Genomic DNA, 26519 nt, shown 5'->3' with positions numbered 1-26519 from the left:
TTTGTACACATTTATTATAATTTTCTTCAGTCGGATTATTTTTAGAAGTTTCATTTAAGTATTTTATAATATGATTACGAATACTTTTAAGTTCTTTCTTTTCAACATTAATATTTTGAATCTTTTTTCGAAGATTTTCAAAGTTTTGTTGAAGTTTAAATATTACGTTTTGATTATATATTTCATTTATTATATTGTTTAATGGTACTTTGGCATTTTCAAGTAATTCTATATAAGGCTCAGGGTTCCAAATTGATTTATCATCAAATATAACATTTTTAATGGCTGAAATTTCTTGATCAATTTTAGAAATTTCATTTTTAGCAGTGTTCATTTCAGTATATTGATTATTTGTATAAATATTTCCCATAATTCTCCATAATATTGAATAGGGATCTCCGAAATTAAGTAAAGCTTTTGAGAAATTCATAATCATATCGAAGTTTTCATATGTTTCTATTTTATCAAACACGAATGAAAGTGTTATCAGCATTTCTTCTTCAAGAGGATGTAAAATTTGTCCAATTTCGGGAATTTCTTCTTTTGAAAATGTAAATATTAAAGTCCAAAGATTACTAATTAAAGGTGATTGCTCATAACTAAACAATGATGATAATTGTCCAAATTGATTTTTTCGTGGGTTTTCTATGACAGAACTCATATATGTATTCATTCTTTCTTTAATATATTTTTGAGTAATTTTTTGTGCTTTTATTACATCTTTGCAAAGTCCATAAACTGCTAAATTCTTTTTATTATACGAACTTGAATTAATATCTTTTTGTTTAATTGAAAATACGTTCATATCTTTTATGTTTATATTTGTTTCTTTTGATAATAATAATGTTTTTGCTTGATTAAAAACAAATTTTGGATGAAGAATATTATTTTTAGACTTAAATTCATAAGTATCATTTTCAACAACAATTGTAAAACTTATTTTTGCTTGATATAAATCATTAAATAATGGTAACCAATAACAAATATTTTCAAATGGTGTAGAAACAAATTTATTATATGGAAATATTTTGTCAATTATAGGTATTAACCTTTCATATTTTTTCAAATTTAAAACAAATAAATTAAATATTTTTAGATCATAATTAATTGTCATTATGTTCATAATTTTAATAATTTCAAGTAAATCAGGTTTAGCTAATTCATATGGAACATATTTTGTGAAACATTTTGAATTTTCTTCAGCAAATCGAGTTAATAACCGTAATTTTGATATTGGTTTACGAATACTCCTTAATGAAAGTAAATCATTATCTTGAAGAGGTAAATTTGAAATTGTTGAATTATGAATTTCTTTAAGTCCTTTATTTATCTCTTGAAATATTTTCGAAATTATATTAATTGTATAAAATTTTCCATATATATATTTAATCTTTTGTTTAATAATTATCAATTTATTCATTAATTCTATTGTATCATTAATATGATATTGAATAGTTTCATTATCAATTATTTGTACAAAATTAGAATTTTTAACAATAGAATAAAATGAAAAATCTTCAGGAAGTTTTTGTTCTTTAAAGTATATTTGAATGTTACGAAGATAATATAATAATTTTTCATTACGATTTTTAACGTTTGAAAAGTTAATTTTTGATCTTAAATCTTGCAAAGGTTCATCAGCAAAACTCTTTATCATTTTATTTTGGAATTCTTGTTTCTTATTTTGATCAACATATGAATTCCAATATACTTTCATTGATTTACAAACAGGTAGATAAATATTCTCAGAACAATTTTCTTTGTAATCTTTTTGATGCTTAATGAAGTTAAGTATAATAAATCTTAATGTTCTTCCAGTGAATTCGATATCACCTGCAAATGAATCATGATCAGCTTCACTTTCGTTTTTAGCAAATGCATGCATAAGTGCCATTCTTGCACCTATTTCAATTGAAAGTTTTTGTGGATATAAATTCTTAATTAAAGAACCAAATAAAATTTGTGCTGAAGATTCTACACTAGAATCGATTGGTGGTAATGTAAATGAAACACATTTATTTAAGAATGATTGATCAATAGTTTTGTTTTCATTTGTTGAAGTTGGATTATATGTGACAATTAAACGAAAATCTTTATGAATTGTTCCTTCTTTTTTAGAGAAATAATTTTCTTGACCACATTCATATAAATTAAGTTCTGGTTCATCACCACAAAGTGAAGAAATTTTTTCTGCTATTTCTGGTGGCGCTGATTCAATTCCATCAATTAAAACCATTTCTCCATTTTGAATTGCTTTAATAATAGTTGATGATTCATGTTTAAATCTTTTAGCAGGTTGAATTGATTCTTTAATAGTATTTTCTACTTCTTTAATAAGTTTATTATCATCTTCTGTAAGATTATTTGCGTTTTGTTTAAATTGTTTTATTTCTGAAAGAAGATTTTTGAAATCTTTAGGTGTCCAATCTTTTGGATTTTTACTAATATTATTATAAATATAATTCTTCAATTCTTTAAAACCATAAAGTTTTCCAAATGCTTCTGTTAATAATCTTATATCATCATTAGATATTTTATTGTCAAGTATAGATTGTCCTGTTAAAATTGAAATTCCTGTATCAGCATTCATTTGATATACATTAAGTTTCCTACCAAGCATTTTAGCAAATAATCTGATTGTGTGTGATTTCCCAGATGCTGTACCACCTTTGATAACACATGTACGATTAGCAAGATAAGAACAAGCCAAAAATAATAAGCAATGTTTTTCAGGAAGTGTTAAACAACCTATGATTGGTTGTATTTCTTCTTGATTTATATTTTCTGGTATAATTGGTAATATAATTCCAGTTTTGCTATCTTGAGATAAACGAATATTTAATTCTTTAGCTTGAATATTATATATAAAAACAGGATTAAATTTCATATCATTCATATCAAGTTTTGATAAAACTTGTTGAATAAATTCTTCTTGAATAAAACGATATGCAAATAACATTTGTGATACTATTATTTTATCAAATGATTTAAATGTTACATTTCTAAATAATATATATTTACCTATATCATTTAATGTCATGTTTTGAGTTATATTTGATTCATGACAAATATTATTTGTCTTTAAATATTGATCATAAAATAAAGGAGCTTCATCAAAATATGGTAATCCATCAAATTGCTTTAAAACTATATCAGAAACATCTTCATTCTTTGGATTAAATACTATATGATAAATAGATGAAAACATTAATGAAGAAGGTAAATGATTAGAAAATCCATTTTGTGGATTAAATATTGCAACAAGATTCATTTTACCTTTTTCTAATGTTGAACCATTTGGTAATAAAACATGTTTTTGATTAGTATCAAAAATACTTATCATTACTTCTAAAACAGCAGGTGATGCATTATTGATATTATGGAATACAATAATGAAATTCGATTGATTTGATTTAATTGCTTTAACAAGTTTTGTTTCAATCATTTCAATATGAAGTTGATTATCTTCATCTCTTTTAATAGTAATTTTACCTAAAAGATCATCAACTTTTGTTGATTGTGATATAATTATATTTACAACTTCAAAACCTAAAAGATTTGCAATGTAATTAATTGCTGTTTGTTTACCTTGCCCTGGCTTACCTTCAAATATTACTGGCGTATGTGTAATTAATCCTAAATGAAGAACATCAACCATTTCTGTGAATTTTCCAGTAAATGCAATTTTTGGATTTTCATGATATTCATGTGTATTTTCTATAAAGAAACCAGTTATTTTAGATTTATATCCTTGATAATGATTCTCTTCACAATTTTCAAGTGGGTTTTCATTAAAGTTTTGTAATGTTGTTGGTAAATTAATATTTAAGTTATCAAATAAATCGATGAGATCTTCTCTTTGTTTTTGATGTTCTAATAAACCTGAACATAATCGATATATAATTAATCCGAGATTATATTGTATATCATGATTTTCGATTATATTATTACTTGATAATGAACTTAACATTTCAATCGATTTAAGCATTTGTGAGAATCTAAAATGTTGCTTAAATTGTGCATTAAATTCTTCTGAGAACATTTGAAGTAATTCAATTTCTGTATCTTTACAATCTAATTAATTAATTCTTATATAACTTTTAAGTACTTTTGTTTGTTCTGTAGATTTATATTCAGGAACTGCAACAACAGTAAAACGTGATAAAACTGCTTCTGATAATTTTGAAGGTGAATTTTTTGGACATGTACCTATAACTCTGAAACTTTGATTAAAGTTTGTGAATTCTTTATTATTATCAGGTGTAAAAGTGTTATGAATATCTTCATTTAATGTTAAATTATGTTTACCTGAAAACAATTCATTAAATCTCTCTAAAACGATTGTTGGAATATTTGATAAATTCTTTAAGATTAATGATTTCCTTTCAAGTATTGCAGATAAGAATAATCCTGGTCGGAATTCAAGAATAATATTTGATATTCCACAATTATTTTCTTTTTCTTCTAAAAATAATTTATCTATTAAATGTACAATTGCATAATGAAATGAATGTGGAAGCATTTTTTTCGGTTATTTGTTAATTCTATAATTTCTTCTTTTGTTAAAATTTTATTTAATAATTTCTTTTGTAGATCTAAATAATCTAAACGACACATTTTACATATATGATCTAAATAAAATAATTTGGCTTCAGTATTCGTGAAGAAACCTGAAGAACCTAATAATTGTGATACTGTTGATTCTTGATTTAATGTAATTACTTTAGCATCATATAAAAATTGTTGTGCTAAAAATGTCTTCCAGAATTACCATTTAATAAAATTGGTTCTGAAGGATCTGTTAATAATAATAATTGAAATGCACTATTTAATAAAGATTCTAATTCATTTAAACTTTCTTTTTCCATCTTTAAAGGTATTGATTCAAGAGAAATTCCTGTGTTACCTTTCATTATAAAAATTCCTTTTTTATCTATAGGCTTTATTTCAGGTGTCGCAAAATAACATTCTCTTAATTCATTTCTTAGTTCAGCACTTATTATTTCGAATATTTTAACAATTAATTTTAGTATATCATCGAAAATATCTTTGATATCATTTTCATTAGCAGGTGATAATGTATAAAATAACACTTGATGATAAAATGTTAAATTATGATAATTATTAGAATTTAAATCTTGCTGATGAACACGTATAAATAATTTGGTTATATCGCGTAATGACCAAGGTGGAATAATACTTGGTTTTAATTTATTTAATTCGATCATATATTTTCCAATTCTTTTTGAATTTATATCATTAAGTATTATCATTTGTTCACCTTTTTTATAACAACTTTTTTCTATGTCGGCACATATATTAGATATATCATTTTCTGTTTGCTCTGGATAATTAAAATATCTAAATCGTGATGCAATTGAATCAGGAATCGCATTACGTCCCTTTGTATTAAGTTCATTTTGACAAGCTATGAAAAAGAAATTATCATTAACAAAAATCGATTCTCCAACACAAGGAATAAATATTCTTCCTCCTAAACTTGGTTCTAATGCAGGTGCTAAAGTTTTCATACATCCTGTTGTTGATAAATTCATTTCATCTGCAATAAAAGTTAAACTATCTTTCATTGAATTTGTTAAAGTTCCATTATAAAATATAACTCTTCCATTCTTAATTGTAGGTGTATCATAAAAATGATTTGGTTTCGTTCCTGCATGAAATTAATGCATTAGAAAATGAACATTATTTCTTGTTTCAATTGGACGAATTAATCCAAATGCTCGAGCTGCAGATGTTTTTCCTGCACCAGTTGGACCTGAAACACATACAGGCAATCCAATTAATGATGCAGCAAATATCTTTGTAATAAATTCACAAAGAGGTGGTGAATCTTCAAAAAAGAATTGATTATCATCATTTGTTGAAGATGTTTGATTTAATAATGATAATAAATATCCTTGAATTTTCATATTTGGAAATCTTCATTTTTCTTTAAGATATTAATTGCAAATTCAACAATATCATTTTGTGAAAAATCTTCACTGAATACATCTTGTAATATTTTATAATATATTATAATATATTACAACTGCTTTGCATAAAAAACCAAGCCAAATATATTGTCATCGAAGAATTTGAAAAACTTTGATATACAAGATCTACTAATTCGAGAGTTACCTGAATTGATTTTTGATATCATTACTTTGATTGGATATATTAATATTTGATTCATTTTTATCATCATCTGAATCATCAGACTCTCCACCAAATATATTATTTGAATCTTCATTGTTATCATCACGACTATTTTCTTCATTATTATCTTCTTCATTTTCATTTATTACTATTAATAGTAATATATCGTCATCATCATCGTCCTGATCTTGATCATAATTTAAATTTTCTTGAGGTTGTCCTTTGAATTTATAATATCTTTCCATTAATTTTTCTATTAATTCTTTTTTCTTTCCTTCATCTAAATCATCTAATTGATTTTCTAATACAATTACATCAAATCTATTTAAGAATGCAGGTGATATTAAATACATTTTTTCAATATCACATGTACATATAAGTCTAAAATTCGGATCAATTGGAATTTAATTTTTTTGAGGATTTTCAGGAATATCAAACATCTTTTGGACTCCATCATATTTTTGATCTAAAAGACTATTTAATCTTTCGGTTACAGTTGCTGGAGCTTCATCAACAGAATCAAGTACAGCACATTTACCATCTTGAATTGCTTGTGTAAGGAATCCTGGTTTCCATTGAATTAATTCTTCTCCAGCATCAGCATTTTCAATTGGTTTTTGCTTTCCTATTAAATCTGAACATTTTTTTCTTCTGTACACATACAAAAGAATTCTTTTGGTTTTGCTTCTATATCTTTTTCATTTCTTTTATCATACCATTCTGAGACCCATTTTGCTAATTGAGTTTTACACATTGAGTAAATTGTGGGAAATTAATTATTTGGAATCGAGATAAAAATTTAATCCCTAAATCTTGTCTTTTGTTAGCGAATAATCCTTTATTTGGATTTTGTGTTGTTATGAGTCTAAATTCAGGATGTATATTAATAGCCTTTAATAGCATTCCATAAATTTCTACACTAATTACACCACTATCAAGTGCTTCTTCAATACATTGTAATACTGAAAATGAAGCCAAATTAATTTCATCTAATAATAAACATTAACCTTCAGAAAATGCTTGTAAAAATGTCCTGGTTTGACTATAATTCCTGCCCATGAATTTGTTTCACCTACATATCTTCCTAATAAATCACAAGTCTTTGTTTCTGAGCTTAAATTAAATCGTATTAATTCTTTGTTCATTAATTTACATACTACTTCAGCACTAAGTGTTTTAGATGTTTCTGTTGAACATTCAACTGGAATTCCTACTGATAAACAATCATAAAGTTTCGATAATCTTTCTTTTGCACCTTGAGTAAAAATAAAGTTTTGCTTAATAAGTTCTTCCTCATTTAAATCAATTTTTGTTGGTACATTTGCATTATCATGTATTTTTTCTATAATTTCTTTGAAATTAGTTTCGTTTTCTATAAAATATGGATCAGAATATAAACTAATGATATCTTCTTTGGTTTCATGAGTTTCTTTTTGATTAATATTATCAGTTTTTATTTCGACATTATCAGATTCATTTACTTCATCTTGTTCAGTTACAATTGAAGGTAAATATATATGTGCAGCTTCATTCCCTTCGTTTGCTGCCTTTTGTATACATTTCATCTTTTCTACTTCGTTTTGAGGTTTTGGATCTTCTTCATAACGTTTAACCCCATAAAGAAACATTGCATCTATGTTCCCACGATCAGCAAGATCCTTCTTATCTAATAAATCCTTTGATAAACTTTGTTCTAATGGAACAATCATTGATTTATATTCAATAAAAGTTGGAATATTCAGATTTGTTGATGATTTACAAAGATTTGATAATATTTCTTTTATTTCATTAAAAGATGGACGTGATTCTGGTACTTCATTTAAACATCTATCAATAAGAGATTTAATTTCATTTGGTAATTTTGTTGGAATAAAAGGCTTTGCATTATGTGATATCGCTTCATATTAGTCATAATATGTTATTCCACTTAGAGCAAAGACATCATAATTAGAAGTAAAAAGTTGTAACATTAAAATCCCAAATGCATATACATCTGGTTCTTGTTTATATTCATTCTTTGATAGAACTTCTGATGCCATGTAAATAATAACATTTGAGTATTTTTGTGATTCATTTAAGTAGTCGATCGGAAATACTTTATAAAACATATAATCTGAAATAATTGGTTTGAAATTTTCCCTGATAAATATGTTAAAAGAAGTTAAGCGACCATGAATGATTCCTTTTTCATGTAAAGTTTTCATAAATGAAGCAATTTCCTTTAATATTTTAAAGTTAGGAGTCCAACCTTCAGGTGCAGTACCATTTTGTAAAATTTTTAAATATATATATAAAGATCTATTCTCATAATAAGGATAAATAAATCCTCCTGGATTAGTATTATCAGGCTTGATAATGTGAAGAACTTCAGCTTTATAAGGATGAACAAATTCGTTATATATTTTATACATTTCATCTAAAGAATCAAAACATTGTTCTATCTTTCGAATAATGAATATTTCATCAGATTCCTAATTTTTCAACCTGACCTTAATTGCTTGACCATATCCTAACGTACCTATTTGTTCAAAATCACCAAAGCTTGTTGATTTGAACATGTTTATAAATCAAAAAATAATGGAAATAAATTAAAAAATTATAGATAAGATAGTCGTATACTTCAAATGTTATATAAAGTTTTGAAATTAACGTACAACCCTATTGAAATATAATTTTTGATAATGATTTTGATCGTTATGACGTTTGAATCATTAAAATATTACAACCTTTTGTGTTGAATTTACGGTTTTCTTTATAAGGGGAAAACGTTAATTTAATAAATGTGGATTTGAGGGAGCAATCGCACAATATGACATTCCAAATTATATTTTTTTCAATAGAAAGAATCTTTGCGTTGAAGTTGTTTGTTTATTTTGTCTTTCTGCGAACCAAAAATTAACCCTAGTGTTCGATCTTTGATTAAGATTTAACGGCCAACCCTTCAACTTTTTGAGCTCCATAGTTTTAAACCGTTTGTAAACGCTCCCAAGCGAACAATAACCGTTGGTTATAGCAAAGAAAAACTCGGTCGGGTGAGGTGTTATAAACTTTTTCAATTAAGGTGTCTGTTGTGTGAATCAATTGTCCGTAATTATCTAATTTTCATTTCACTTTCATCTAATGGCTGAAGACGAAGTTCAAACATTAGTTATCGATAATGGTTCCGGTATGTGCAAGGCTGGTTTCGCTGGTGATGAAGCACCACGCTCAGTTTTCCCATCAATTGTTGGTCGTCCAAAGTATGTCCAAACAATCGCTGGTGGTCAAAACAAGGATACATATGTTGGTGATGAAGCATGTGCTAAGGCAGGTATCCTTATCCTTAAGTACCCAATTGAACACGGTATCGTTACCAACTGGGACGATATGGAAAAGATCTGGCACCACACATTCTACAACGAATTACGTGTTGATCCAGCTGAACACCCAGTTCTTCTTACAGAAGCCCCAATGAACCCAAAGGCTAACCGTGAAAAGATGATCCAACTCCAATTCGAAACATTCAACGTTCCAGCATTCTATGTTGGTATCCAAGCCGTTCTTTCCCTTTACTCATCAGGTCGTACAACCGGTATCGTTTTCGATGCAGGTGATGGTGTTTCCCACACAGTTCCAATCTACGAAGGTTACTCCCTTCCACACGCCATCATGCGTATCAACCTCGCCGGTCGTGATCTCACAGCCTACCTCCAAAAGATCCTTAACGAACGTGGTTACACCTTCACAACATCCGCCGAAAAGGAAATTGTTCGTGATATCAAGGAGAAGCACGCATATGTTGCACTTGATTTTGACGAAGAAATGAACAAGGCCGCCACAACATCCGAATGCGACATCTCATACACACTTCCAGATGGTAACGTCATCACCATCGCCAACGAGCGCTTCAGGTGCCCAGAACTTCTTTTCAAGCCACACTTCAATGGCTTCGAATTCGAAGGTATTGACCAAACCCTCTTCAACTCCATCATGGCATGCGATATCGATGTCCGTAAGGATCTCTACGCTAACATTGTTCTCTCTGGTGGTACCACAATGTTCGAAGGTCTCCCAGAACGTATGGAGAAGGAAATGGTCCGCCTCGCACCACCAACAATGAAGATCAAAGTCGTCGCTCCACCAGAACGTAAGTACGCAGTTTGGATCGGTGGCTCCATCCTTGCCTCCCTTGCCACATTCCCACAAATGGTTATCACACGTGACGAATACAACGAAGCTGGTCCAGGAATTGTCCACCGCAAGTGCTTCTAAACAATTTTTCATTAAATTTTAATGAAATTTTTTAATTTTTTCAATTAACTCATTTCAATCAATATAAAATTTATCTTTGATGAAAAAAATTCAAAATATCAATTAATTAGTTTATGATTATGATATCATACATGGCTTAGGGTACTAAAGATATTCAACCAGACATTCAAAAAGCAGTTGAATATCTTAAGAAATCAGCAGACAAAGATCATCCTGAAGCATGTAATTCATATGGTGAACTTTTAGCATCTGGTAATGGTGTTAAAAAGAATCAAGAAGAAGCTGAGAAATATTTTAAGAAATCGGCTGACCTTAATTCTATTGCTGGTATTACGAATTATTCTAATTGTTTATTTGAGAAGAAACATTATTCTGAGTGTGCTGCATATCTTAAGCGAGGATCAGAACTTGGAGATCCACGTCTTCAATATAACTATTCTCTTTGCTTTAAAAATGGCTATGGTGTCGTCAAAGATGAAGCAAAAGCTCTTGAATATATGAAAAAGGCAGCTGATTCAGGCTTTACAACAGCTCAAAACGATTATGCTGTTTCTCTAATGAATACTAATCCAACAGAATCCATTAAATACTTCAAAAAAGCATCCGATAAAGGTGATGTTGTTGCAAACTTTAATTTAGCACTTATATATTCACGTGGTGATGGTGTTCCAATTGACAAAAAGAAAGCATATGAATATATGAAAATGGCAGCTGATAAAAGTCATGCAGAAGCAATTCTTCAATGTGCAATATGGTCTATGGATGGATATTTAGGTGAACCAAATTATGATGAAGCTTTCAAATATGCAAGTCTTGGCGCAAATATGGGAAATAGTGTTTGTCAATTCATTTTAGGTAATATGTATTTTAATGGAATAGGAATTAAAAAGAATTTAAGTGAAGCTGTTAAATATTATAAAATGGCTTCTGATCAAGGTCAACCAGATGCTATGTATAATTATGCTTATTTCTTATATTCCGGATTTGAAGTTAAAAAAAGATGATAAGGAATCTAAAAGAAAAAAAAAGAAAGCAGCAGAAATGGGACATACAATGGCTATGGGGACATACGCATATTACTTTAAAGAAGGTAAAAAAAAAAAAAAAAATGAAAGAAGCATTTAAATATATGAAAATGGCAGCTGATAATGGAGAACCTGATGCTATTTATAATTTGGCTCTTTATTATTTTAATGGAATTGGAACTAAACCTGACCAAGAAAAAGCTGTCGAATATATGAAAAAGGCAGCTGAAGCGGGTCAACCTGATGCAAAAAAAGCATTAGAAACAAATAAATAAAATAATTTATATAAATATTTTTATGTTAAAAGAAAATGTTGTTATTTTAAAATGATTGAGTGTTAATCAGCTGATTATTAAAAATTTAATTTTATTGAATAAAGTTAATATAATTAAAAATAAAATGAGATGGTCATATGATTATTTCTATTTTCAATTTGCATTCTTAATTCATATTTTTAAAATGAGAAAGAAAAAAAAAAATTTGAGTCCGTTTATTTGATAACGTTCTCTTTTTCATCAAATTCATAAGACCACAAAAACAATTTAATTAAAAATTATGCAAGAACATCATCATCGTCGTCGTCATCATCATCATAAAGAACCTGAAGAAACAATAGAAGAAAATGTTACTAATCCATGGACAGATCGTCCATATTCAGAAAATTATAAAACGATACTTAAACAACGTCGTAAATTACCAGTTTATGAATTTAAAGAAGAAGTAATTTCTACGGTTCAAAATAATAAAGTTACTATTATTGAAGGTAGTACAGGTTCAGGTAAAACCACACAAATTCCACAATTTTTATTAGAATCCAATATTATTAGTAATGACAAGAAAGTACTTTGTACACAACCACGTCGTGTAGCAGCTATTAATGTTGCAACACGTGTTGCACAAGAAATGGATGTTTCACTTGGTAGTATTGTAGGTTATTCTGTTCGATTTGATTCACGTGTAAGTGAAAACACACGATTAATTTATATGACAGATGGACTTTTAATGAAAGAATTTATCCTTGATCCACAAATTCGACAATATGGTATAGTCATTATTGATGAAGCACATGAACGTAATATTAATTCAGATATTATTCTTGGATTATTAAAACAACTTACAGAGATTCGAGCAGATCTTCATGTTGTAGTTATGTCAGCTACACTTGAAGCACAAAAATTTACAAATTTTTTTTGGTGGTGCACCACATTTAATAGTTCCAGGTCGACTTTATCCAGTTGATATTATTTATACGCAAGAACCAGTTAGTGATTATGTTGAATCAGCTATTACATATGCTATTAAAATTCATCGTGATGAACCATCTGGTGATATATTAATCTTTTTAACAGGTGAAGAAGAGATTGAAACTGCATGTCAACGAATTCGTGAAGGTACACGTAATATAAATAGTAAATCTAAAATGTCTACATTAGTTTTACCACTTTATGCTTCATTACCACCACGTGAACAACAATTAGTATTTTTACCACCTAAACATGATAATATTCGGAAAATTATAGTTTCGACGAATATCGCAGAAACTTCAGTTACTATTGATGGAGTTGTTTATGTTATTGATCCAGGTTTTGTTAAACAATCACAATATCAACCAGATCGTCGAATGTTTGCATTACTTGTCACCCCTATTTCACAAGCAGCAGCTAATCAACGGAGTGGTAGAGCAGGACGAACTCGTCCAGGAAAATGTTATCGTTTATATACTGAATCTTCATATAATAATCAATTAGAGAAACAAACAATTCCAGAAATTCAACGGACAGATCTTTCATCAGTAATCTTAACTATGCTTGCTACAGGTATTAAAGATATTATTCATTTTCCTTTTATAGATGCACCACCTCAAACACAATTAGCAGTAGCTATTCAAGAATTATATCATTTAGGAGCAATTAATAATAACGCAGAACTTACAGAGATCGGAAATTTAATGGCCGTTTTACCAGTTGAACCTAAACATGCTAAATCTTTAATAGCATCTAAGAAATTCGGATGTACGAATGAAATGTCTACATTAATAGCTATTCTTTCAGAACAAGGACAAATATTTCTACGTCCACGTGATAAAGTTACTAAAGCAGATGCAGCACATTCACAATTTAAAAGTGGTTATGGAGATCATATTTCATTAATTAATGTTTATGAAGAATTCGTTAATAATGGTAGTGATAAAAAATGGTGTGAAGATAATTTCATTAATTATAAAGTATTATCACGTGCAGAAAGATCACGAAATCAACTTATTTCTTTGTTACAAAAAATTTAATATCGAAATCGTATCTATTTCAAGAGCAAATGTTGACCGAGAGCGTTTAATATTACGAGGTTTACTTGAAGGACTTTTTATGCAAATCGCAATGTTAAATGAATCCACAGGAAGTTATTTACAAATTGATAATCCTAAAGAAGCGTTTATTCATCCTTCTTCTTGCTTAAGAAGGAAACCTCAATGGATCGTTTATAGTGATTATGTGTTCACAACAAAAGCTTATTTAAGAAATGTCTCAGAAATTCAACCTGAATGGTTATTAGAAGCTTCCCCGTCATATTTCGATCCTAATAATCTCCCAGAAGGTCAAATAAAACGAGCATTAATCAATGAAAAAGTTAAAGAACAAGAAAGAAATAGATTTAAATAAAAAAATAATAGAATTCGTTTATATTTAATTTTTATTGTGTCAATGAAAATTGTATGAAAATGTGAAATGTCAAATCCAACAAAAATATTTTTGAATAAAACAAAAGAATTTCAAGTTGATTCAACAAGATTAATTCCAAAAGAAGTAATTTTTCAAGCAGGTGTTATAAAAGTCGAGAAATTAATTGATTCTAAAACTCAACAAAAAATTAATATCTCATGTTTTACCTTTAAATGGATTTAATTCTCAATCACTTTATGAGTTTTTTTTTTTTTTTTATAGTTTACATAATTTTAAATTTGAAGGTTTACTTCCACTTTATGGTATTTCGTCAGATTCACAAACATTACAAATTTTATATTATGATGATTTTGACCTTAATATTGTTAAATTAGATTTACTTTCAGAACAACAAATAAATCAGTTACTTAAAACAACAGCAAGTATTATTAATTTTCTTCATTCAAATAACTTTCAACATTTACGTATTAAATCATCATCTATATTTACTAAAGATTCGAATACTTTCTTTATTGGATGTATTCAACCACTTTCACTCATTGATTTAGAAAAAGAAGATCTTTATCTTCCATTCTATAAACAACCACTTCAAACGCGTGATGTTTTTATGTTTGGCCTTCTTATAATAGAAATTCTCAATAAAAAAACACAAAGTGAACTTCTTGATGAACTTTGGAGATTTCAAGAAATAATAAATGATGATACACCTTTAAAATCTTTAGCACATCAATGTATTTCACATAACTATAAAACGCGTCCAACTTCTTTCCAAATTAATAATTTCTTTAACGGTCACGAGACAGAAAAAGTCGAAATTTTGGAGCACTCCGAATTCGACCGTTTATTCACTGAAACAACAACAACAATTATCAATTTACTTATTCAAGGTTATCTTTATACTCAAGCAAAAGAAATAAATAAAGCTATTTCTATATATCAAAATCCACTTCTTCAAAAATACAGCACATTCATATAATAATATTGGCATGTTATATTTAAACATTGATAAACATAAATCATTTGAATATTTTCTTAAAGGTGCAGAAATGAATTATGCGATTTCACAATATAATGTAGGACTTTGTTATCTTAAAGGGATTGGTACATCAAAAGATATTGCACAATCACAACATTTTCTTGAGTTATCAGCTAATCAAAGTTACACCGAAGCAATTTGGGAATATTCAGGTCTTATGCGTAATATTAATCTTTATATTAGTTCCAAATATTTACGTATTGCAGCACGTAAAACAAAACCTGAAGCGATTCATATGTATGGATTGGCAATTGAATCAGGTATAGGTTTAGATGATGACAAATCACTTGACTATTTTAAAGTTGGAGTTGAAAATGATTATCCACAATCGATTAATAATTATGCGTCACGTATAGAATCAAAAGATCCTCAACTTGCAAATCAAATGTGGAAACATGTTGCAGAAATGGGATTGAAACATGGACAATTTAATTATGGAGTTTCACTTATAATTGGACGCGGATGTGAACCGAATTATAAAGAAGGTGCAAAATGGTTACGTTTGTCTTCAGATCAAATATATTCACGTTCGATGTTCGATTATGCACAATTATTAAAAAATGGTAAAGGCGTGGAAAAAGATGAAAAAGCTGCAGATGAAATGTGTATCAAAGCAGGAAAAGTGAAATTTTTTGAGCAAATTAAAGCACAAGAAATACAAGACAAATTAAAGGAATTAATGGATACATTTAAAGAAGGAGAAAAAAGAGATAAAATGAAAAATGATAATAAATAAATATAAATTTGTTTTATATTTATATTTTCTTAAATTTAAATATTATGATCCTTAAAATTCTTTTGTTTTTAAATGATATTCTTTTTGATTTATAGTTTAATTTATCAAATATCGTATAAAAATTTAATCTGATTTTCATTTTATTTGATTTAAATACTTAATTCGAATAAATAGAATTTAATATTATTTATTAAGGAAAAGATTATACCATATTTAAATCCACTCTTCAAACAAAATATATTGAATTTGAAAGATAACTTATATACTTCCTTTTTAGTATAATGTATGATATTGTTCATTTTGTCAATAAAAAATTTGGTTTTATGTGCTGGAGATTGTTATCATCTAAAATCTTTTGTTATGTAGAGTTAGATGAATTCTTTGCATTTATATGAAAAATTTATTACAATAATTTTTTTAGTAAAAGAAAGTGAACTTCTTCTTCTTATGCACTAAGGAATGCTTAATAAATAAATTACTTATTTCTTTGATGCCTAAACTCTTTGCAATTTCAAATGCTGTTCTATATATTTTCAAAAAAATTCCAAATATTTATAAAAATTATTAAATAATGAATATAAATATTAAAATAATTTGATAAATATCTTTAGCATTAGCATCAATTTCTTTTTGTTCAAGAAGCAATTGAACTATTTTTTTGTTACCATTTATACAAGCATACATAAGTGCTGTTTTAAATAAATTTAATGTTTTCCAAAAATTATTTTGATATTAAATATTACTAAATCAGATATGAAATAAAATAAGAAAATATTTTTAGCATTAATATCAATACCTTTTTGTTGTATAAGTAATCTTCCAATATCAGGTTTATATTTTATTGCTGATAAAATAAGTGCTGTATTAAATATTTTATATAATTTCCAAATATTATTATGAATTATTAAAATAATAAAATAAGCATTAAAACAATTTGAAAAATATCTTTAGAATTAATATCGATTCCTTTTTGATAAAGAAGGAATTTAACAATTTCTATATTATTAGTAGATGCATGCATAAGTGCTGTTTGTAATAATTTAAATAAATTCCAATTGTTATATTAAAACATTACAAAATTGAATCAAATTTCAAATAAAACAATGAAACATCTTTAACATTAATATCAATTATTTTCATATCTAGGAGAAATTTTAATATATCTAGATATCCATTTTTAGAAGCATTGAAAAATGCTGTTTTAAATATATTTATTAAATTCCAAATAATAATTAGGATTATTAAAACATTTTAACAAAAATTAAATAAAGTTAAAAAACATTTAAATCATCTGAATTAATAAATCCATTATTAATAAGGTAATCAAACAAATCTTTATTTCCAGAAAATGTTGAGATATCCAAAATATTTAATTTAATTGGATTTTTTTCAAGAAAATGTTGTACTATAAATAAATTACCTTTTTTTATTGATTCAAGAATAAGAGAATCATTAATTTTCATCCCCACCTTTTCTAAAAATAAAAGAACCTCATAATTGTCATGAAAAATACATTTAATTCCTAATTCTTCTAAATTATTAATCTCTTCTAATTTGTTATCATAAATATATTTAAAGATAGCATTTCGATGAAATATAATTGCTGCTTCATATGCACCATCAAATGATGAATGATTTTGTTCACATAAATGAATTATCTCTAAGTTCCCACCTGCAATTGCATATTTACCTGTGTCTATTAAATGTGCTCCATTCATAAGTAAATATTTAAAACATTTAATTGAAGAAAAAAATGCTGCATAATCAACCAATAAAATATTATCTTGATTAATAAATGCACATTTTTCATATTGCGATGGTTTAATAAATTTATTAAAATCAAAATCACTTTGTGATGATATTTCTTGAAGTTTTTCTATTTCATCATTTCGAATTATTTTTGAGATTTCATTAGGATTAATTCCTTCATCAACTAATTTCTTATGAAGTTCCCAATCATTAGCTTTGAGAATTGAGTTATTAATCATAAAATAAGGGTCTGGTTTATGAGATATAAATAAATAACTTTCTTCAATACCCCTATGAACAAAATATGGTGTTCTCTTAATTTTACAAATTTCTGAATTAGCAAATCCATTTTTAATCATTTTTTCAAGAAGATAATTTGATTCTTGAGTTTGATTGATTAAAAGAAGTTGTACAAAAATTTCGATCACTTTGTTATGAGAAATATTTTTGTATTTACTTTCTTCTATTTCAAGTTCTTTTAAATATTTAATACAAAAATAATCATGATATCTTGCTTCAAAGTATGAATATAATAAGTTACACACTATAATATTAAATGATAACGGTGATTCTTTATAAAAATAATTTAATGATGATTTTACTGATTCATTAATATTATCTAAGCTTAATTCAAAAAATAATTTGTGTAAGGCATTGCAACATTTGTAAATTTTCCTTATATTTCGTGGCCATATATTATTATCTGATTTGAAAAATAATATTTATTAAAAAAGTGACCTAAAAATTAAATACATTCAAAAAAAAAAAACAACGCATTTAATATTCACTATATAATATTTGATGAATAAATTAATTTGCTTATGTGATTTCCGATATTTTTATGGAAAATTTTTGAAATCAAGAGATGGATTAATGAGTTATTGATGTTTTTATAAATCTTTGGGACAAACGATAGAACTTTCAACATAACGATGGGTATTTCTGTAAATAACGGTTTCATGATTGAATTCATTAATTAATAAACGTTCTATTTTCAATATTTTGGATGATGGAACAAGAAAGAACAATTTCTGTTAATAAAAGTTCTCCAGAATTGAAAACTATACAGTTAATCAACCAAATAATATTCGAACTTGAACAAGATAATATAGATTTATCTGCAGAGAAATTAATACAGTATTTTGATGAAAACTTAGTTTTCACATTTAATATCCTTTTATGTCAATTTGTATTTTCTTCATTCCGTTCTAAAAGAAAAGATTTTTCTTTATATTTCCAATTTTTAAAAACCATTGAATATAAAGAAGAAAAAATCATTAAAAAAAATCCACAAATTTTCAATCTTTTTCTTGACTTTCTTCTAAAGGAAAAATGTGATGAATCAAAATATCTTATTGCTAAGTTAGCTTCCGAAAAGCTAATAGAATATGATTTTGATAAAGTTAAAACAAAATTATATTTCATACATTTATTTTCAGATAAATTATTAAAAGAAATAAGTGATAGTCAACTTTATATATTCTTTGGACACAAAGAAAACATTGAAAACATCAAAAAAGATAATTGGAGAAATCATATAAAAAAATATTAATGAAGGAAATCCGAATGAAATATCTAAAATAATTCGAAATGATGAAATCGAAAAACTTCAAGAGATTTCATCACAAAATAATTTCGATTTTAATCAATTTATTGTTCCATCAACTTATGAAAGATATTCATTTATTAGGAATTGTGGTATTTCATTAATTGATTATGCAGCATTTTATGGATCAATTAAATGTTTCAAATTTTTACTTATGAATGGAGCTAAAATATATAAAACAGGTGATTATGCTGTTGCAAATGGAAATTTGGAAATAATTCATTTATGTGAACAAAATCATGCATCTTTTTACGGTTCTTTAGAAGCAGCAATTAAATTTCATCATAATGATATCTTCAAATATCTTTATAATGATTATATTAAAAAAAAAAATATATTTAATGCCAAGGATACCATTAAGAAATTTTTCGTAAGATAATTATTCTCCTTCACAAAAAATAGAAATATTAAATAATTCTTTAAAAGATTTTGCTAATAATTGTATTGATTCATATAACTATGAAATTTTTTTTTTTTTTTTAGGAGAAAAACTAATAATAAATAGAATGATGATTTCGAAAGCAATAATAAATGGTAATTCTTATTTTGTTAAACATCTTTTGGAATACAATAAGATTCAAAACGAATATTTCATGCAAAATCAAATCAATAAAACCATAAATAATATTTATAATAGGAATAAATTTGATATTAATGATCAAGATGTTCATCTAATTTAATTGATGTTTAATGTAAATATTTGAAGTTTTAAAACGATTTTTGGAATTTATTTAAATATTTTCAAACATTTCTAATTCTAGCAGTTGAAAAAAATTATATAGAAATAGTAAAAATACTTCTAGAACAAAATGAAATTGATGTTAATGTAAGAAATTTTCGTTTGTTATGTTTAATATTTATTTTAATAATTTAATATTTCAATATAATATTTAGATTTTGTTCAAATTATTTCAAACAGCACTTATGATTGCATCTCAAAATGGTGAAGTTGAATTAGTAAAATTACTTCTTGATCAAGGGAGAACTGATTTAAATAATAAAATTATTTACTTTCTTTAAATAAATTTTATTTCATGAATTTACAGTTTCATAAATATAATTTTTGTTTATTTATAATATTTGAAATGCTTCTAATGAATAAAAAAGGAATTAATAAAATAGAGATTGCTCAATTACTTCTCAAAACAATAGATATCAACAGTAAAAATATTTATTTGATTTATAAGTTAATTAATTTCATAATATGATGTTTTAATATAATATTTGGAAATTATTCAAAATATTGCAAACACCCCTTATGATTGCATCTATTTGTGGTAATATCGAAATTGTAAAATTACTTCTTGAGCATAAAGATATTGATATTAATGCAAAAGATGTTAATTTTTTATTGTATCACATTTATTTCTATAATACTGTTTTTTTCGAAATAAATCAGGAATTTATGTAAACATTTTGAAGCAGCATTAATAAGAGCATCTGAATTATGTTATCAAGAAATAGTTCAATTACTTCTTGAACAAAAAGGTATTGATGTTAATATTAAAAATGTATAAATAAATTATTTAATTTTAATAACAATAATTTGATATTTTAAATTAATATTTGGAAATTATTAAAAATATTTTGGACATCACTTCATTGGGCAACTTCATTTGGTAATATAATAATCACACAATTACTTCTTAAACAAGAAGGAATTGATGTTAATATTAAAAATATTAAATTTTTGTAATTAATATTTATTTTAATAATATATTATTCCAATAAAATATAAGGAATTTATTAAAGTTATTTGAAACGCCTCTTATAATTGCATCAAAAAATAGGAATACTGAAGTTGTTAAATTACTTCTTGAACGAAATGATATTGATGTTAATGCACAAAATAAGGAAGGCAAAACAGCAATTGTTGTTGCATCCATAAAGAATAATAAAGAAATAGTTGAATTACTTAAAAGGAAAGAAGGAATTAAATATGAAGAAAGTCAATTGAAGCAAACATTTCAGAAGCCGAGTGAAAATAAATCTTCGCTTGGATACTTATTGATGTTAGCTGCACAATTTGATAAAAATAGTGGTAAAGGAATAAATTTATTATGAAATTTCTCCAACGGCAACAAATAGAAAACACAAAGTAACTGTTTAATAGAAAAACAAACACAAATTTAGATAATAAACATAAAAATAAACAAGAATTTCATATTTATTTAATTTTTTTATTTTAATTTTGTTTGTTTAAAAAAAAAATTGTAAGGGTTGTTGGAGAAGGGGAAAATTTGAAAATTTCTAAATTATGATATTCACCAACAATTATGAATTTGATCTTATATTTTTTGATTTCTTGTTCGATTGCATTTGAAACGAACGTTAATTCTTTTGGAAACGTTTTAAAAAAGAAAAAAAAAATGAATTCTTCTTATGAAAGAATGCAATATAGAATATATGATTCTCTTCAGTTTATATGTAACCGTGAAATTAATCTTCGTAATGATGAGATAGCAAGACTTAAAGAAGAACTAACAAAATTAAAATCAGAAATTGAAACTTATGATGAAAAATTTACTGATGAAAGTGTTATGCAAAAAGAGCTGAACAATTTAAAAAAGAAACTTTTAAGTTTAAAAAATAATCATCAAATTCAAGTTTCTCAACTTTCGATAGAACATCAAAACCAACTTCAAAAATTGTCACAATTACAACAAGAACATATTAATCAAAGTTCCAAATCAGAAACAGAAGTATCCGATTTTACCGAAACATTTTTCAAATTTAATATACAATTCATCTTCTGAAGAAAATGAACTCCAAAACAAAATTACTGAACTAAAAAGATCCATACAAATTGAGAAATCAAAAACACGTCAATTAAAATTAATGGTTAAGCAATCAGTAAACCCTATACCAAATCAATTCATAACACCTGAACTTCTTATGAGCCTTCCAAAAGATCAAAAATTATATATTGTTACTTCACTACAATCTCAAAACAAAGCGTTAAAACGTGAAATATGTCGACTTGACTCAATGATATATGGAAGACATGGAAAATACCAAAAATGGAAAAACATTTAATTGAAATGAATTCATTAAATTAAAACAAAGGAAAGAACACAAGGCATAAAAAAGCTCAAGAAAGAAATTGTAATTAAATTATTAAAAGAACAATTTAATACATCCGAAAATCCGAAACTTGAATTAGACGAATCATTGATATGCCAATTTTGTATATCTTTAAGAGATGTCATTCATCTGATAAATATACTAAAAGTATTAAATCATCAAATAAGATATTGTATGAACATTTCCGTACATTCTTCTCCAAGCTAGATGTGTAATTCAAGGAAATGGATCCAATTGATTTGAACAAGATACCAAATCATGGAAAATTCGTATTGTTCTTATTGTATGATGGTTGCAAAAACAAGTAAGATTCGAAGATATCTAGAAACTTCTTCATAAGAAATTCCATCATTGAACCCTCGTTTTAAAAATGTAATTATTTCTTTTTATTTGAGAAAAGAACATAGTTAAAAAAATCGTAAAAGAAATCCAAAAGCCAATTTTTTGAAATTCACCGTGGAACAATGGCAGTTCGTGAGACCCATTATCTCAAAGTTGGAACTTCGATTCTTTCCGGTGAAACTTTTTTTTCGTAAAAATTAAACGTGCACTTTTTTGACAAAAAGATTTTAAAAAGAATTTAAAATGATCTTTAAATCAATTTAAATCTATGAAATCAGTGATTGCAACCAAGGTTTTTTTGTTAAAATTTAGTAGAAAATTTACATAAATAATTTAAAATTCAAGATATAAATTTCAAATTAATGCTGACGTATTTATAATTTCATCAATAATTGTCATTCCTTTTTCCTATAAAAATTTTATTTACATTAAGATGGTATTTAATTACAGTTTCATTTCCTTTAGAAAAAAAGTAAAATGATTTTGTTCACAAACACCTATTTATGAGATGACCAAAGCATTATTTAGAACATTATAGCTCTATTTTAATAAAACTAAAAAATTAATGACAAAAAATTCCATAGCATTTGCATATCATCTTCGTAATCATAAATACAAATGAATAGAAGTAAATAAAATCTACAAAATGATTAACTAAACAACATATATAATAGTTATCATAGTTTTAATTCATCACAAATTTATTTAATAAAAAGAAAATATATTTAAACATCAAATTTTTTAACAATTTTCAACTTTTTGTTTCCTTTCTTTCCTTTTATTTTTCTCTTTGCTGCTAACATACCATTTCACAACAAGGAATTTCCCTTCAACAAATTTGCCGTTAAGTGCATTAATTGCTGCAACTGCGCTTTTGTGGTCCGCCATATTGCAAAGTCCGGTTCCAAACTTCAAGAGAAGGGGAGATTTAACAGTACCAAATTGTGAGAACATATTGCCAAGATCTTCATTTGTAGTGATACTTGATGGAAGATTTTTGATATATAAATTAGTAGATAATTTGGGCTGTTTTTGTTTTGATTTAGGCTTTTTGGAATTATTGGAATTAAGTTTGACAGTGCTTAATGTATTTGGGTATATTATTTGCAGTGGTTTTGCTTGTTGATTTAAATATGGTGCTTGTTGGTTTGTGCTAGAAATTTGTTGGTATCCTACCTGTTGATTTGGATATAATATTTGCTGGTACCCTGGCTGCTGGTTTAAACATGCGATTTGTTGAAGTCCTTGCTGTTGATTTGGATATAATGTTTGCTGGTACCCTGTTTGTAGACCTGAATATTGCATTTGTTGAGATGCGTAGTAATTATTTTGGCTAAGCATTTATGATTTTAGATCTTTGCCACTCAGATTTAATACATTTGGAAACTGTTACTAACGATAATATTGCATTCAAAAATATTTTATGAGCAATTTCAATTTGAATTGACCGTTCGCTGTGTTTGGGATCCTGACGACAAAAAGCGCTCAAAACAGACAGTAAAAATATGAATTTAATGATCATTAAAGAATTCTTTACAACTTATAATTTTAAAAAGAGTGTTTAAATAAATAATATTAATATAATATAACTATTTATTAATTACATATTTATTTTATTTTTCTATATCTTTGCATATTTTTATAATTAGGGTTCATTTTGTCTCTTAATTTCTTTGTAATTTCCGTCAACTTCTTCAAAGTTATTACGCCCGGCGCCAATATCAATGTCGGGATTTTTCGCAACAAATTTTTGTTGTCATTTTCTTGCACAATTATCGTTGCCAAGCCAGTGTTAACTGCCATTTCCGCCGTATCTTTGCCACTTAAGAAATCCAAAGCCACACTTAAAAATCTTTCAGCTATTGTTGTCGCATTTGCTCCCACATTTAGTGATTCCATTGCAATAATCTTAAATAAAGCTGAGATAGATTTCATTAATCCTATGCTAAATCCAAATTTTTTAATATCAAATATGAAAAGTTCTTTAATTGCGTTATTAATTCTTTTCAAGTTTTTAATTATTGGTAAACCACTCAAAATTGACATCACATTTGGCTTTGTCAATTCATTCAAATAGAATTCAATCAATAAACCAGTCAATTCGTCGAAACCGTTTACGGCGAAGAAAATACAATTTGAAAGGTTTATGTTGATATCGTCCAAGAATATATCTAACCACGCTCTAAAATGTGCAGATATGTTTATATTTGAAGGTTCCACTTTAAATAATTGAAACACTAACGGTTCTACTTTAATGGTATCTGCTAAAAATTGTGGAATTTTAATATTAAAACATTTTATAAAAAAGTTAATTTGTGATTGGGTCAAAAATATTAATAAATTTGGAAGTTTCATTCTAAATGATAATTCAGTTCTACATGTGTTAGTGTTAAATATATCGATCATAATATTTAATAATTCATCCGAATTAATACCCAATAAAATTTTAGATTCAGAATTTTGGATATTATCATAAACATTTAAAGTTTTTATGTTTAATATAATTCGTGATCCGATTAATGTTGGATCATTTTGATAATTATTTACTATTAAATTCGTTTCGATTACTATTAAAATAGAATTTGATTCATCGCGTGTTGTTATTATATCAAATTCATCTGAATTAATATCTTCGACTTCATTCGTAATATTTGGTTGTTTATCATAATAATTTAAGTTATAAATTGTCGATAAATCTCTTCCACCATATAATGTTACATTTAAATTTATATTATTTATATTTATATTAATGTTCGGTTTAGTTTTCGGGTCTTCGATTTCTATAACTAAATCATTATTTGTTGGTACATTAAATACATTTTCTTTTTCTTCATTTTCATTTATAGTTTTATCATTAATGTTTACGGAATCAATTAACTCTTCAATCGATTCAAATACTTTTGGCTCTTTCATTGTTAATGTTTCATTAACTTTTTTAGGATTAAAATCAAAGTTCGTTAATTGAAGTGATTGTGTAATTGTTGATGTTAAATCCATTAATGATTGTGGAACATCAAATGTTTGAATTTGTTGTTGTTTTTCTTGTGGTTTATCTAACCCATACATTATATGATTAATGAATGAGATAAATACACGTAAAGAATCATAACAAAATGTTAAATTGATATCAACGTTTGGTACATTAATAGAAGTTAATGAATTTTGATAATTAACTTCAAGTGGATTTACATTTATAGTTCCAATTTTCGCAAAGTTATTTGCCGTATATGGAAATTCAGTATGTGTAAATGAATATATCGATAAATTTGTTCGTTGATTCGAAAAATATAATTGTAAATTTGTGTTAACTTTAATATTTATATTCATTGGATTTAATTTCCCTTTGAGTTCTAATGTTATCATTGGAATTTGTACTATTGCACGTGATGGCATCTTTAATGTTGAATGATCAATATAAACATTTGTTATATTTATGTTATAATTGATATTCGTTGGTGGAATTATAGTTTTTGATTCCGTTTGTGATGATTTTGATTTAGGAAACATTTGAAGTATTTTAGATATAAATTCAAAGTCATTTGGTATACGTATTAATATATTACTTAAATTAAGATTTCCTGAAATTAATTGATCTTTACCTAAACTTTGAATATATGAAAAATTCAATCCAAAAAAATTATTAGTATTATTCGGTATAAATGTTAAAATATTTATGTTATCTTTTAATTTGATTTCCGATTTTTGAAGTTTTAAAGTTGTATGAAGTTGTGTATCGGCGGGAGTTTTTGAATAGAATAATTTGACAAATAAATCATTCAATTCAACCAGAAGACCGTTAATATTCAATGAGACATTCGGTAATTTTGTGTTGAAAATAATCGAACTTTTATTCATT

The 26519-nt window shown here is 26.2% G+C and overlaps 5 protein-coding genes across 5 annotated transcripts; 3 read left to right on the top strand and 2 right to left on the bottom strand.

Annotated features, from left to right (window-relative positions):
- Positions 1-7145: 7145 nt before the first annotated feature.
- GO595_005130 (uncharacterized protein) lies at positions 7146-7865 on the bottom strand (the record flags this gene model as incomplete). The annotated part of the gene is made up of 1 exon (XM_067918339.1): positions 7146-7865. The coding sequence occupies one exon, from the start codon at positions 7863-7865 to the stop codon at positions 7146-7148; it is 720 nt and encodes a 239-aa protein (XP_067774680.1).
- Positions 7866-9276: 1411 nt separating this feature from the next.
- GO595_005129 (actin) lies at positions 9277-11411 on the top strand (the record flags this gene model as incomplete). The annotated part of the gene is made up of 2 exons (XM_067918338.1): positions 9277-10375; positions 10570-11411. 2 exons carry the CDS (start codon positions 9277-9279, stop codon positions 11409-11411), a joined length of 1941 nt encoding a protein of 646 aa, XP_067774679.1.
- Positions 11412-11987: 576 nt separating this feature from the next.
- GO595_005128 (pre-mRNA-splicing factor ATP-dependent RNA helicase DEAH1-like) lies at positions 11988-13716 on the top strand (the record flags this gene model as incomplete). Its single annotated transcript, XM_067918337.1, has 2 exons — positions 11988-12504; positions 12647-13716. The coding sequence occupies 2 exons, from the start codon at positions 11988-11990 to the stop codon at positions 13714-13716; spliced, it is 1587 nt and encodes a 528-aa protein (XP_067774678.1).
- Positions 13717-15096: 1380 nt separating this feature from the next.
- Positions 15097-15882, top strand: GO595_005127 (sel1 repeat family protein; the record flags this gene model as incomplete). Its single annotated transcript, XM_067918336.1, has 1 exon — positions 15097-15882. The coding sequence occupies one exon, from the start codon at positions 15097-15099 to the stop codon at positions 15880-15882; it is 786 nt and encodes a 261-aa protein (XP_067774677.1).
- A 7522-nt stretch (positions 15883-23404) lies between these two features.
- On the bottom strand, positions 23405-24004 carry GO595_005126 (putative polyadenylate binding protein; the record flags this gene model as incomplete). Its single annotated transcript, XM_067918335.1, has 1 exon — positions 23405-24004. One exon carries the CDS (start codon positions 24002-24004, stop codon positions 23405-23407), a length of 600 nt encoding a protein of 199 aa, XP_067774676.1.
- Between the last annotated feature and the right edge of the window lie 2515 nt (positions 24005-26519).

The sequence above is a fragment of the Histomonas meleagridis genome (genome assembly GCF_020186115.1).
Source record: "Histomonas meleagridis strain 2922-C6/04-10x chromosome Unknown contig_32, whole genome shotgun sequence".
In the NCBI taxonomy this organism is placed as follows: Eukaryota; Parabasalia; order Tritrichomonadida; family Dientamoebidae; genus Histomonas; species Histomonas meleagridis.
The sequence above is the reverse complement of the archived record's forward strand: the minus strand, read 5'-3'. Positions and strand labels throughout refer to the sequence as shown.